The sequence below is a fragment of the Canis lupus genome, chromosome 19 (genome assembly GCF_011100685.1).
Source record: "Canis lupus familiaris isolate Mischka breed German Shepherd chromosome 19, alternate assembly UU_Cfam_GSD_1.0, whole genome shotgun sequence".
Taxonomy (NCBI): domain Eukaryota; kingdom Metazoa; phylum Chordata; class Mammalia; order Carnivora; family Canidae; genus Canis; species Canis lupus.
In genome coordinates this window covers 16,045,333-16,061,513 of record NC_049240.1, presented here as the reverse complement: position 1 = coordinate 16,061,513, position 16,181 = coordinate 16,045,333, and the positions used below count along the sequence as shown (strand labels likewise).

The window sequence follows — 16,181 nt, the reverse complement described above, 5'->3', positions numbered from 1 at the left end:
AATTGCAGGATCATGCCCTGAGCCAATGGCAGAAGCTCAACTGCTAAGCCACCCAGGCATCCCAATATTACTATCTTCTATAATCACCATGCTCTAAATGACATAACAATTTATATATTTGTAATTTATATTTTCCTGTGAAAAATGACCATTGCCTATTCTCTCCTTCTTGCTAGGTAAAGGACTTAATTAATGTTATGGAACTGTGAAAAGAAAGATAACCTTCTCTGACACCAGTATCTCCTTTTACCTTAAGCTAAGCCCAACAACAGATCAGAGGATTTAATTTTTTTCTTTTTAATTTTGTTTTAATTTTAAAAAGATTTTATTTATTTATTCATGAGAGACACAGAAAGAGAAAGAGAGGCAGAGACACAGGCAGAGGGAGAAGTAGGCTCCCCACAGGAAGCCCAATTTGGGACTTGATCCGGGATCCCGGGATTTGGACCTGAGCCGAAGGCAGATAGATGCTCAACCACTGAGCCACCTATGTGTCCCTTTTTGGCCTTAGTTTAATTTCAGAAGTATCTGAAAACTTTTAATCTATGAGTAAGGTCTTCATGAATTTATTTCCTTAACTTTTAAAAGTAAATAAATAAAAAACAGATGAATTTTAACAGCTAATACAGAAATGTAATGACTTATTTCTAAATCTTGACAAAATCTAAAAAAAAAAAATCTTGACAAAATCTAAGGAAAAGTAAAATAAAGCATAGATATGTAGATAATTGTAGTTTTCTATTAAAAAAGATTTGATTTTTTAAGTTTAGTATCTTCTCAATTTTATAAAGTGTTAAATAACAGAAGCTCAACTAAGTAAAATTAAATTGGCTTTATTTCAATGATTCATGAACCAAGCAGCAACTTATCTATCAATACGAAGGAGCTCTGCCAAGCTGTAGGAAAAAGAAGTTTTTTATTTCCAGTTGTGTCCTATTAGAAGAGAATGGATCCTCATTGAATTTATGCAAATAAATAACTATATTGCCATGAAACTATATTGCCATAAAAATAGTTTTTGAATTCTGGAGGGATCAGGTAGGAAGAAAAAGAAAATGCTTTATCTTTGTTTACAAAGGTAAACTTTATCAATCAGCTATAGGTCATAGCAAAAAGGAAAATAAAAGTAGAAAAGAAAAGAAAAAGAGTTTCTTACATCTGGTAAAACAAAGCATTAAATACCAACAATATTTTAAACAAAAGTCATAAAGAATTCTAATGATCCTCCTTAGTTACTGAGTCGTATGTAATTCATACTTGTTCTACTTGAATCCAGTTTTTTCATTAGCTCTAGAAATTCTTACCCCATTCGGTTTGTTTTGTTTTGTTTTGCTTTAAGGTTACCAGAAACCTGTATTTTGGAGTATTTTCCATGAGTCTTCTTGAACATGAAGCACTCTTGCCAAAGTATCAGAATGAAACAACAATGTCTATAAATGACAAAAGACTTAAAAATGGCCAGGATTAAAATTTGATGAGAGTTCACTACAATTCACAAGGAATTGTTTGTAAAATGTTGCATATTATTTTAAGATAATTGGAATTATGACTGAAAACATTGTGCCAAGACATACCAGATTTCTAGGAATTTTACATTATTTCTGGAACAATTAAAACTTATACAACACAAAATGCCTTAGTATTATTTCTTATTTGACAATGCTTACCATATAATTTAACATATCAAATAAACTTAATTACTTTTAATACTTTAATATCTTTTTACTTTTAATACTTTAATATATTTTTATAAGGAGAGAGACCAAATCTTTTTCAATGTTTTAGAGAACCTCTTGAAAATATCAAAGTTTTATCAAGGTCAAAAAACTTCATTTAAATTTTGATTTTTAGGAAGTTGTCAAAAAATATCAAAAGGCTTCAAGACCATAGGTCATTATGAAACAATATTCAGTTATCTATTTAGCCAAAGTGACAATTAAAGACTCCATAGGCAAATATAGAAGACTTCGTGGTTCTAGTAAAACTTAATTCTTTTAATATTCAGAGTTCTAGGTTTTAGTAATCAAAGATTTGATACAACAACATAGGAAAGTATTTTGAAGAAACATAGAATCCTTGATTTTTAGGTATATTACTTTGAAAGGTAAGGAAGGAAATACTTTTGTAATCTCCAACAAGAACAGACCAATAGACCATGAAAATTTTGTCCTCATAACAGACAGAAAACCAAATTCTAATTTTGCACCAGCTTACTTTTGATACTAGAAATCATTTGCATAATTAAATTCATTCTCATCTTAGCCAGGGCTGATCACACATAAAATTCCTTTCCCATGTTACTTTTAGTAATTTTGGTTACATATATTAGAATTTTAACTCTTAGAAGCCTTTGATTTCTGACAAAAACTAAAAAATAAGTATGAACTGTCTTCTATATTAGCATTCTGTGGCCGACTTCTAAATATTTTTTATAATTTCTAGAAATGTACTTTCTCATAGAAAATCTTTCAGCATGGCATAAAGCATGTTTACTAATGGACCAAAATATCTTTAGTTTCTCTGTAAAAGAAAGCTAAAAGTGGGTAAGCTTATGTTCAATAACTAATGTTTCAGTATTTTATGTTATTTGGAAATGATCTGGATTTTCAACAGGTACAACAGATACAACTTGACTCATCACTTAACTTAATCTAGCAAAACTTTGTTTCAGGTTACCAAAAAGATTTGGGGAAACTAACAAGTTTACCCAAAAGGTTTTAGGTAAAACCTCTTATATCTACTTTATTTACTTGTTATTAACAATTACATTTAGCTTACTTACAAAAACTCATCATGACAAATTATTTTTATTGCTGACAAATTTTTTAACAAAGATAATGTAAACTTATTTGAATATAATTCCAGGTAAAATAAAAGGTGTATGATTGCATTATATTAAATGTTGAAAAATCTAAAGATACATATATTTTATTTAAACCAACAAACTTGAATTAGTTTTAATATTGAACATTTCCCCAGATTACATGAATCCAAAAAGTATTTGAATTAGTTTACATTATATTTTTGAGAATTTATATGAATATTAAATTTATATAAGCTCATATTTGTTTAAGCTAATTAAATATAGCTCTTTCACATATTAATTTTAATAATATCATCTGAGGTATATATATACACATATATGTCACATAAATATATATATATATATATTTATCACATAAACATACAGAAAGAAAGACATTGGGGCTCCTGGGAGCCTCAGTTGGTTTAGCAGCCAACTTTTGGTTTGGGCTCAGGTCATGACCTCAGGGTCATAAGATTGAGCCCTATGTCAGTCTCCATGCTCAGTGTGGAATCTGCTTGAGATTCTTTCCCCCTCTCTCTTCATTCCCTTTGGCTCACTCTCTAAAATAAATAAAGTAAATAAATAAATAAATAAATAAAGTGTATAAAATGTTTAAAAAGAGAGAGAGATTATAGCTTCTATAAACTTAAGATTTCCCATTAGTTCAAATTCTAAATTACCTTCTCCCTCTTTTATTTCTGATAGGAATTACATGCCCAAAGGTCATATATTAACGTTTACATCTCAAAGGCACAGTGAAGAATGCAAGTTATAAGCTTTTTAAGATAAATAGGAGATGCTTTGGGATTGGTGAAAAAGAGTAGGTGAACTTTCAACTGCCTCTAGGGCTGGATTTTTAGTTTTGCAAAGATTTGTGTAAGATAAGGACAGTTGCTCTCAATTTCTCAAAGATTTGGGTTGCAACTTAAATGACATCATAGGTTGATTCACCCATAAATCCTTTTACAAGGGCTTTAAAAGGTTTTTCTTTCCTTCTGGATTCATAGTTTTATTTTGGCTTAGGGGAGAAGGCCTAAAAAAAATTCTTTTAGGCTCTGCAATTTGGCCAATTTCTGACCGCAGAGCTACTTTGTAGTTTTTAGCTGGGACAAACAGTAAATATTTCTGGCAGTACTGAATAACTCCTTGGACTGAAGAGGTGTCCCCCAAGAGGATGCATGAGATATTTTGTTTTCCTCATTCTACTGGGCACTACAGACAGAGATCTGGGACAGCTGACTCTGGCAAGAATTCTCATTCTTAGCTGGCTTCCACCAGCTTTTCCAGGATCCTATCTGTAGCTCTGGTATTTACCAGAATTTGGCTAGGTTTTTCATTATTTGTAATTTTAGTTTTCCATTGGCTGTTTAAGAGAATAACAGGAGTTTACCAGAAAATCCCTCAGAGTCCCATCAACTTTGGGAGATCTCCATTAGGGCCCTCCTTACAAGAGTAGACATGTGGTATCTGTAAGGTCATTAACTTGGCAGACTTTGTGCTTATGGTCATATAAAGGGAATTTCAGACACAGGATTACTAGAATGAGTACTCAAATAGAGGATAGAGGGAAGCAGTAAGACTTTTACATCAGGCTTGTGTTTTCTTGTTTGTTTCTTTTTAGGTACCTTTTATACCTTGAATTTTTCATTAGCTTTTGCAACAAATCTTTTAATGAAGCAATTTTGAAATTTTGAAGACTTTCAGAGGTTTTTGTATGCCAGTTAAAATAGGTATTCCATTCTGTTTCTTTGATTTGGGAGTCCTTGCTTTTAAATGCACTTCTTTTTTTTAAGATTTTATTTATTTATTCATGAGAGACAGAGAGAGAGAGAGAGAGAGAGACAGAGAGAGAGAGAGAAAGGCAGAGACACAAGCAGAGGGAGAAACAGGCTCCATGCAGGGAGCCCAATGTGGGACTTGATCCTGGGTCTCCAGGATTATACCCCGGGCTGACGGCGGCGCTAAACCACTAAGCAACCAGGGCTGCCATTAAATGCACTTCTTAAATGATCTTACCTAATTGGAACGTTCCTCATAATGGCCACTGTAATTCTAGGTTATAATTACTCTGAGGGCTGGCAGCGTTTTGTAGGACCCTAGCTGCAAATGGGGTTTAACCCACATTTTCTGTACAGCATATAAAGTTGCTAATTGGGTGTGACTCACTTATCTGCCCAGCCATATTTTGGCGACCCCAATAGGACAGATACCAAGCCAAATTCTCAGGACACAAAATAAACTTAGGAAAGTTTTGCTATTTTTGTAAATATTTATTTCTTTCTGGACCATAATTCTTAGACATAAAATAACCAAGTGTGTAGGAAGGTAGCAGAAATTCTTTAGATTTTAAGCATCTCATTTTTATTATAATTACTTTTTTAAAGCTAAGCCTTTGGGTCTCTCAGAGCCAAAATATTTAAAAGGATTGTGCCTCTGGCTTGGTGATTGTGCAGTGTTTCACAGGATACCTCATTACATGGAAATTTGCTTGAGATTTGCAGGTGACCTAGTGTCATTATCACTCATTACATGACCAACTTATTCTAATACAGGAGTCTTTGATTTAGGTGTAAGCATTAAACAAATAGTTTTTAAGTGCTTGGCCAATGCCCACCAATTTTTGCAGCTTTTTAGCCTCTGAGATCCCTGTTAGCAATAGTATTTATCTACACAAAACAAGACAAACATGTACCTCTTAACATGTCAACAGCAACCAGATGTTATTGCAGATTGGCCAAGAGAAGGCTGTGTGCATCATGAGCATTTCCCAGTGCAGATTAAAGCAACAGACTCCAGAAAACGGGAACTGTTGACTGGACCTGGGGAAGGACTAAACCAGCCAACTCCAGTAGGTGGGCACTGCAGACTGTAAGTAGAGAAAGGGATTCCAGACTACTGGGGGATTGTAGACTAAACCAAGGGCCAGGGACTGAGGTTTTGGATAGCAGCATCTGCCTAGCTCAAGCTGACTCCACTAAGCCTGGGGGTGGAAAGCCAGTTAGGTTGGGAGCTCAACACAAAGAGAACAGTGCTCAAAACCGAGGTAACTTACCCACAGTTGTCAGAAATAGTGAGAAAGACAGTGAACTCAAAGGAGTTCCCAGGGTCCTGCACTTGTGTTTTTTATCCCTGAAAACATTGGAAGTTTTTTTCAGTCTTTTCACTGCCACCAAATCTGTTAGACAACACAAATTCAACTGAGTACATTTACAAATTGGCTTTATTCAACAATTCATGGGGATCCCTGGGTGGTGCAGCGGTTTAGCGCCTGCCTTTGGCCCAGGGCGCGATCCTGGAGACCCGGGATCGAGTCCCACGTCGGGCTCCCGGTGCATGGAGCCTGCTTCTCCCTCTGCCTGTGTCTCTGCCTCTTTCTCTCTCTCTCTGTGTGACTATCATGAATAAATAAATAAAATCTTAAAAAAAAATTCATAAATCAGGTAGCATTCCATCTAGCAATAGAAAGGAGCACTGTCAATTTGTAGAAAAGAAAAGGTTTCTAAAGCTGAAAGGGTAAGAAAAAATGGAATTATTAACAAAATGCATTTTTTTAGGCCAGGTCACCTTCCTAAGGAGAACAGAAAGGGCCTCTTGGCTGGATTACCTACCTAGTGCTGACCAAGAATTTCTATGTTGACTGGTTAAAAGTTACATTCCCAGATTTCAAACTGCAATTAGATTATGTATTATCTTGGTTTGTTGACATGGAGCTTAGCATAAGGGACTCTGTTTTGGGCCTGCTATCTTTTTTTTTAACAATTTAGTTTTTTTTTTCCAAATTCTAGCTGTTATTAAAGGTTATGTGACTACTTTTATTATTATTGATAGGAGATATCAGTTATTACTTAGGAAATACTTTGTTTTCTTAAAGCTCATCATTGATAATGTATATTTGGATAGCTCAAGTCACAAACATTGATTAACTCTCATTTAGAAAATTAGTTAACCTATGATCCAGCATTTGTACTTTTAGTTATTTACTAAAAGAATACAAAAATACTATTTTGAAGTGATACATGCACCACAATGTTTACAGCACCATTATCAAAAATAGCCAAATCATGAAAAGAGCCCAAATATCCATCAACTAATGAATGGATAAAAAAGATGTGGTATGTGGTGTGTGTGTGTGTGTGTATACACACTATAATATAATATATAATATAATAATATAATTATTTATATTATAATATAAATTATATATTATATATATTTATTATATATAAATATATATAATATATTATAATAATATAATATTATTTATATTATGATATAACATATCAGCCATAAAAAATAATGAAGTCTCGCCATTTGCAATGACATGGTTAGAGCTAGAGAGTATTATTATACTAAGCAAAATAGTCATTCAGAGAAATACAAGTACCACAGGATTTTTTTTACTCATATGTAGAATTTAAGAAACAAAACAAATGATCATAGATGAAAGAAAGAGAAAGGAAAACCAAGAAACAACTCTTAACTATAGAGAACAAACTGGTGGTTACCAGAGGGAAGGGAGTGAGTAGAATGGGTGAAATAGATGATAGAGATTAAGGCGGACACTTGCTGTGATGAACACTGGGTCTTGTAGTGAAATGTAAGATGGTGATATCTAGGACATGCAAGATATGCGTTAAGGGGAGACAAAGTGTGGAATTAAAGGGGCAGGAAAGTGAAAGGTAGTACAGAGGAAAAAGGTCAGGGAAATGAAGGGAGGGTTGTATGAAATTCAGAGAGATGTAGTGATGCTGACAATTTGGGCAGAGTATAAACGTAAAAATCACCAAATACTTTGTAATCAGATCTATTGAAGGAGGGGGCGTGTAGGCAGGATGGGATGGGAAAGAGGAAATAAGTTTATCTACAACTTAAAAATTTCATAAAATTGCTTCTGAACTATTATTTATTTAAAGATGAAGCTACTGAGGTTGCTTTCCTTCTCAAATATATTTTATCTTGAAATTTTTGTAGCTTTTCAATTCATGCCATGAAGAAGCAACATTTCTTTGGCTCTATGACAAACAGCATGGACACCTCGGCTCTCTATGGCATTCAGAATCATTGGCTGTTTCATTTTTTGAGTAGTTTGCAATAAATTAATATTAATGCTATTAGATAAAACTTCATCCTATTTTCTACTTTATCCTCAGCTTTTTACTTTAGTTGATTTTTTTTAATTTTAGAGAGATGGGGGAGGGGCAAAAGGAGAGGGAGAGGGAGAACCTCAAGCAGGCTCCAAGCCCAGGCCAGAGCCAATGTGGGACTTGATCTTACGACCTTAAGATCATGACCTGAGCTGAAATCAAGAGTCAGATACTTAATGGACTGAGCCTCCCAGGTGCCGCTTTTAGTTGAATTTGAATGTTTTCTGTCTTACCAAGTCATGAATGTTTTCTTTCTTCATCTAGTTTGAATAAGACTCAATATTGAATGTAAGAGGTTTGGTTTTTTTGTTGTTGTTGTTGTTGGGTTTTTTTTGTTTTTTGTTTTTGTTTTTTTTTAACTTTGTAGTCAGCATTAAACTGTCCAACAACTAACAACTACCCAGCGGACTGGTTTTAAAAAATTAATAGAATTTTTGAAACACTAATAAATATGTGCATCATTAGCAAACTATGTATTGCTACATTCTTTATTATTTATACACTTTTCCTTAATTACTAAATCAAATTTAAAAGTGTTAGTATTTTAGAGAAACTCTAGTATGGCCCTGGAGAATAATGCCAGGGTAAAGGAATCAGTTTTAGGAAGCAACATGTACACGTTGAACTTAATTTAAATATCATTTGAAACATATGTTGGATCAAGATATACATCTTTCAGAAGCACATGACTTTGTCAGTCTCTTGTTTCCTTTTCTAAACAGAATTATTATGCTTGTAATGGGCCAGGATACTCAAGCTTTGTTTCATGGTGCCATACTTGTTTTTGAAAATACTACTTAAGGTTATAAAATGCATTTGCAATTTATAGCTATTTACTTTTAGAATTCCTTCCACGTACTTTTGTCTCTGTGGTTCCTCAGGAGAGTAGAATATTTTTAACCAGCATTATTTCCACCGCACTGCAGCTGTAATATGATAGTTGTTTCTTGTGGTATTGCTGATACTGCATATTTTGGATATTGAATAAATAGACTTTTCAAAAGACCTAATTAAATCATTACTCTTGGCCAGACATTTTCAGACATTCACTAGAACTATTAATTCACTGCATCAGCTGATTTTAAATATAAAAAGATTGTTTTATCAACATAACTTGATGCCTTTGCTTCTGTTCAAAAGAATTATCATAACTTTAGGAGAATTAATTATGACAGTTATTTTGTAGACAGGACATCTCTAAATTTCAAACTGTGTGTGTAACAGCTTTATATGTTTTTGTTTCTTTGCTTTCCCCTAATTTCCAAATACTTGCCATTTTAATAGGTCAGAATTGAATGTAGCTGTTTTCATACCTGGATTGCTTTACTAGAATAATGGAACTCTTAGTGAAACAGAATAAATATTACAGAATGTGGTCAGATTAGAAGTCTAAAATTCTTATTGAATGTTTTTGTTAAACCATATCATTACAATAAATATGTTAGCTACTCCATGTACACCTGAATATACAAGATACATGTGGTATTGTGTTAAACTCAGCTATTCCATTACTAAATTAAAAGGCGCTTTGAGGCATTCATTTTACTAAATTTTAAGATTGGCTTGGAGAATGCAGTACAAAAATAGAGCAAATGCCACTAAACATATATTTTGACAAAAGTATTTTTGCCCTCGACTGAAATCATACCCTTATGTGTTTGATTATGAAGGATAAAATAATCTCTGAAGGAAAAGATGTGTGGAAATCATGGGTGCCATAATATCCTGGCATACCAGCCTTATATAGTCCTACCTATCCTACCTTTATGTTCTTCCCAATCTCTTTCTTGAGAGTTCTTAGCCTGGATATTTTGATAAATCTCTTAGAGGTTAATAATGGTAAAAAGCATATTTATTTTATGTAAGCATATTTAAATCAAAAAGTAATTTTTTGAAGTCAGTGACTCAACACTAATTATACCTCAGTGTCAAATGCAACAATTACATATAATAGGAAATCAGAAAACATATTTTCCCTGTGATATATAGCAACTCAGTTGTATTTTGATTTATTCATCTACAGACATCTGTCATCAAATGCACTTAAACCATTACATAAAAACAAGAATAAAAATATCAGCCATTGTTGTAATACACTTTCTGAAGGATCATTCTAGGTTTTTTACATGTATGAACTCATTTAATCTTCACAACAGCCCTAATGTCATTGCCCTGATCATCCAGATAAAGAAACATCAGCTCATAAAGGCTAAGTATGAGGCCCAAAGACACACAATTAACAAGTGGCAGAGCAGAGATTCAACCCCAAAAGCATCAGATCTCAACCAGTGCAGTGTATAATATTTAACTCAATATTTTAATTATACTATACATAATTAAGAAATACCTAGGGACGCCTGGGTGGCTCAGCGGTTGAGCGTCTGCTTTGGCTCAGGGCATGATCCCGGGATCCCAGCCCAAGATCCAGTTCCACATCGGGCTCCCCACAGGGAGCCTGCTTTTCCCTCAGCCTATGTCTTTGCTTCTCTCTCTGTGTCCCTCATGAATAAATAAATAATAAAAAAATATCTAAATCAAATTGCTTGCAGTTTCAACATTGGACTATCAAGTTTATATTTGATATGCAATTTATTTTGAAATACTATCTTATCAAATATATTTTAAAATGAAATATATATAATGTATATCAAAATATTATGAGGTTAGCATTCCCCGTCATCTAATCCAGATGGGTTCTTTACTTTTAATTCTTCTTAATTTTTTTTTTTTTGGACTTTTTCTGTTTTTTCTCAACCTTTCTGTGTGCTCTGTCAACTTTCTATTTTAGACTTCAATGTTTTGAGAGCCAGAGCTCAAAGATCTAAGAGAACAGAAGAAATCCCTGGTTTCATTTTATAGATCATGGACTTGGAACCTACAAAGAATACAGATTGTAGAAAGGTTCACCTGGAGGAAATGAAGCCCTAGCCTCTTGGGACCAAACCCTACTCACTCTCTCCTTTCTTTGGGCTCTCCCCATTCTAGTTACTCGTACGTTATTGAGAGCCTTGAAGGATTGCTTCCAGTTAAAACAAGATTAGTGTTTTCTTGGACATAAAATTCAAGGCGGTTTGTGTTGCAGTTGAGATTCTCAAAAATATACCAATAACCTAACATTTTAGTTTGACCTTCTTCTACTAATCATTTAAACTCTCCACTCTAACAGACTGTTTAACAGTGAGTAAACCAAACATATAATTCTCTTTTCCTCTGTACTTCTGTTTAAACTCAAATGTTTCCTCAGTCTTTGCTTAAAAAAACAAAACAAAACAACAAAAAAAAAACAAAACTACAAACCCCAATTCAGTTCCATACATACCCTCCTTTATTATCTTCCCTAAAGAAATCAACTCAAAACAATTTCTCTTCTTGGTTCTTATGGTGCTTATTGGAAGCCTTCTCCATTTAGCAGTTGCCTCATTTAATTACCTTCTCATGCTGAATCAGAAAGACCATGAGCTCAAAGTTAGGAGGATGTGGGTTTGAAATCCACACTAACACTTGCAGTGTGACAATGTGTGAGTTAACTAGCATCTCAGAACCCAGCATCTTCATTGGTGAAATGGCACCTCACGGAGTTGTGACTTGAAGTGAGATGATACATGCATAGTGTTGTCACAGTGCCTGGCACTGAGCCAGCCCATGGCAAATCTTCTGGCTATGTCGTTAATAGTAGTCAGTGTCATTTGCATTTTCGATAGCGACAACTTGACTCCTTTCTATGTGTATATTTTATGAGTTTAAAAAAATATATAGCTAATACTGACAGCTGCGATTTTCTACCTTATTTAACGGATGAGTGATGAAAGACTGTAATGTACTACTTTGGTTATCTCTTGAAATCTTTTAATACTTATAAAGTAAAGCCAAAAGCCTCACCTTGTCAGATATACTCAACATAAGGAATACTCGTACTGTTCTATTCAATTATGGGTCTTTTCTCAGGGGGCAAATGCTCTGGTCACATACACCATCATTAGTGGAGCTGATGACAGTTTCCGCATTGACCCTGAATCTGGAGATCTGATAGCAACCAAACGGTTGGACAGGGAACGCCGTTCCAAATATTCTTTGCTGGTTCGGGCAGATGATGGTCTTCAATCCTCAGATATGAGAATTAATATCACTGTCAGTGATGTGAATGACCACACACCCAAGTTCTCCAGGCCTGTGTACTCTTTTGACATCCCAGAAGATACAACCCCAGGTAGGTGGAACACACCTTAAGTATATTTTGCAAAGATCACTTTGACTACAATTATGGACTGTGTGTTTTTGACTGCTTTTAATTAGTGACTAGTTTTTACCATATGCTGCTAGGTATAAAAATATATGTGCTTGATAGTTTTGTCTGTTAATCAACCATCTTTCATACAATTCCCAAACAAATTGCTACTTTTGAGAACAAATGAGGTTAGCAATTCATCTGATTACTGATTACACTTTAAGTATTTCTGTTTCTGATAAGTATTTGTGATGAGTTCATTTTTCTGGCAACAACAGTTTTGATACTTTGTTTTTCCAATTTATACTCTGTGATATTTTACAGCCCATTTAAACATTTTATGTGTTAATGTGATCTCTAAATGCCGACTTCTGAAAAAACTGGTCACATAATATATTGTACTTTGCTACCTCTGCATCCATTCTGAATTAGTGTACTTCAGAAAGGCATTTGCAAGACAGGACTGCACCTTTATTTTTAACATATTTTAATTGGTTACAAAGATTTAAAATAAATAGATATTATAAAAATGTATATATGATTATAGTGTTATGTATACAAAACAAAAAGAAAAGCACATGAAAATCTGTGAATATACTAGCTCTGACACTTAGAACCTGTGTGGCCCAGGGAAAGTAATTCATTCCTCTTAGCTTCAATTTTACCTTCTGTAAAATGGAAACAATAATTCCTGTTAGAATTAGGGTAAAGATTAATTTAGAGAATATGTCATAGTGTGCTGACATGGGGCTTGGGAATGAGCATGTACTCAATAAGTGTTAGTAGAATCTCAATCCTGAATTGTCAGCTTGCCTCTCTGAACATATTATGTTGTGATTGTTGAGTTTGAGTACTAAATATCCATATTTCTGGTGTGTGTGTGCTTCATTTCCATTATTGGAAATTCTTATCTAAGATTTAAATTTTATTCCGAATTACATTTGGAATGATTTTGCGTAATAAGACATATGTTACAGAAACTCATTTGACAAAGAAATTAAATATTTATAGACTACTTCTCACTGCAGTTTTCATTTCAGTCCCCAACATAAGTTGTGCATGTCCTTCATGAAATTATCATCACATTTATTTCTGCCTTAATTATAGCAATGACCATATGAGCTATCAGGTGATATCCCCTGAGCATAAGTCTGCATTTTTGCGTGGAACCCCTACTTCCTGATACTAGCAGTGGGCCGAATATATGTTCACTGTGATCACCAATATGTTCATAAATTGGTAGTGCCAGGCAGAAAAATAGTGTCAGAAGTAGTATTATTTCTCCAGAACTTTTACATTGCAACATAAAATTTACTGAGTGTTTAATATGCTATATATTTTGTTAATATTTGGGAAGGTTGGTATCAGTGTTAATGTAGAAATCTGCAGAATGTCGTATTCACCGTATTTTCATAGTGACTCTAGTTAATATATTTTACTGTACAAATAAAATTTGTTGGTGTCTTTACATAGTCTCTTAGTAATACCTTTATCCCATTAATTTTAGACTATTAATTTATTTTTTGATAGGTTCTTTGGTAGCAGCTATTTTAGCTACAGATGATGACTCTGGTGTGAATGGAGAAATTACATATATTGTGAATGAAGATGATGAAGATGGCATATTTTTCCTGAATCCAGTTACTGGAGTCTTTAACTTGACTCGAGTATTAGATTATGAAGCACAGCAATATTATATCCTCACTGTTCGAGCTGAAGATGGTGGAGGACAATTTACAACCATTAGGGTTTATTTTAATGTGCTAGATGTAAATGATAACCCACCTATTTTCAGCTTAAATTCGTATAGCACATCTTTAATGGAGAATCTACCTCTAGGATCTACTGTTCTTGTGTTTAATGTTACCGATGCAGATGATGGTACGTACTTTATTTTATATACTTAAAAATTTATTTAAAATGTCCTCAGATTTATATTATATTTATTTACTGTGTTCGGTTTTCATAAACAGGCGCAGAATTATGATTTAACTATAGAGGATTAAAAAATTGTTTTTTCAGTTAAATTCTTATTTATAATAGTTACACAGTATGTGTTGTTACCATTCTATAAACTGTATGTTCCTTTTTTATAGCATCACAGCTTAATAATGTAGAAGTCATAAGAGTTTTTTACTAGGTTTCTGTCAGATTAATAAAAATATTTGTTTACATATATTATTTTAACATAGAAAGGATAAAATTTGGAAGCAAAAGAAAACCAGCATCTTAAAAAATACTTAAAGAATGCACAATTAATTTTATACTTCTGACTGAAGTGTTCTAATAGTATTCTAGCAAGGTTTGATGCTTTGATTTAAAGGACAGTCTCAGATGTCTTTAATTTATGCTATAAGCAGGGCAACCCGGGTGGCTCAGAGGTTTAGGGTTGCCTTTAGCCCAGGGCGTGATCCTGGAGACCTGGAATCGAGTCCCATGTCAGGCTCCCTGCATGGAGCCTGCTTCTCCCTCTGCCTGTGTCTCTCCCTCTCTCTCTATCTCTCTCTCTCATGAATGGATAAAAAAAAATCTTTAAAAAAATTATGCTATAATCAAATTGAGATTTTGTCTTAAATCTAGAGTTCACATGTGTTTGATTTTATTTATTGCAAAAGCATTTGACAAACTTTCTTTTAAAATGGAACTCTCAAAAAATAAAATAAAATATAACTGTCCTGGCCATTCTTCTAAGACGTGTTTTGTAAATACACATATCGGATAATACAGCACCAGAGATAACATTGTGAAGATTATCAGTCTTTAACTGAACTCTTTGGAAAGTTAATACCTTGTTTCCACTTTTATTGGATGAGTTAAATGTCCTATCTCTTGAGAAAACATGAGACAGAACTTTAAAAAGGAAATAAGCCTCTAGCCTGAGGATATGCCTAGTGACATACACATATCAACCTTAATTTAGAATTTCCTGATTCTAACTGACTTGGATGATTAAAGTAATTTTGGAATACCACTCTATCTCAACATTCTCCTCTATACTTAAGTTTCCTTTCAGGATTGTCTACAAGTGTCCCCGAGAAAGATACAAGAAGCAAAAGCACAGTATTTTATATATGTTTCAACACACAAAATTGGAAATACTTTCTTTAGAATTCATTAAGTGCATTTTTAGGTTTCCCCCTTTTATGTTCAAGTAGTTAACATTGTTTTCAAGAATATATCTAAAATAGATGTATCTGTAATACTAGTACTACTACTATTGTTAATAAAAAGAATAACTGACGTGTGTAGCATATGAAGTATGTAACCAGTCTTGGCCTAAGACATTGCTCACTCTTTTTCCTGTGCATCAGCCCAGCTCAGTGATTGGCTCTAATTAGACTTTTATATACAATTGAGCTTAGTCTCTATTTTGGGAGTTGATTTCTCTATTATAACATTAATTAGTTTATCTGCTCCCTGGGTATGAATATCTCATTTGTCCTTTGACCAGTCAGACTGGTCCTGACTTTTCTGTAGTGAAGTATTTTCTGCCATGTTTCTTTGTGATTTATTTATTATGCATTAGAAAGAGACCATTGTTTCATAGGATTGTGTGTTCCTCTGAACTAAATTTTATTTATCCTATACCTTCAAATATTGGGAATTGAAAAACTGCAAATAAGAAACTTTGTAAAAACTTGCTGGAATATTCCACAAACACATGCATAGACATACATTAACCATTGACTTCAATTTACTTTTCATGCATTTTTCCCCTTTGATTGTGTTTGTGTTGGGTAAAAAGTGTCAAGCTACATTTTTCCATTGTTTTAGTTTTGAATACTTTTATCAGTGTAATTTCCTGTACCTTGACCTAAAATATAGGACATGTTTCCTATTCTTTCTGAAATTCTAGGATAATGATAAGACTGTACGAGGGTAGCCTTGTTTGCTTAAAATTGCCAACTTGGTCACACTGAATAGTTCTCAAAGTAGTTCACAAACAGTATTATTTAGACTTAAAAAAAATAACAAATTCATCATAATCTCTGATCAAAAGAACCAA

General features: G+C 33.6%; 1 protein-coding gene across 1 annotated transcript in view; it reads left to right on the top strand.

The window, feature by feature from the left end:
- Positions 1 to 16,181, top strand: part of FAT4 (FAT atypical cadherin 4) — a 174,415-nt gene that overhangs the window by 78,081 nt on the left and 80,153 nt on the right. The window contains exons 3-4 of the mRNA XM_038564709.1: positions 11,896 to 12,157; positions 13,706 to 14,056. Of these exons, the coding sequence (XP_038420637.1) occupies positions 11,896 to 12,157; positions 13,706 to 14,056 (613 nt within the window). The remainder of the gene's footprint in view (positions 1 to 11,895; positions 12,158 to 13,705; positions 14,057 to 16,181) is intronic.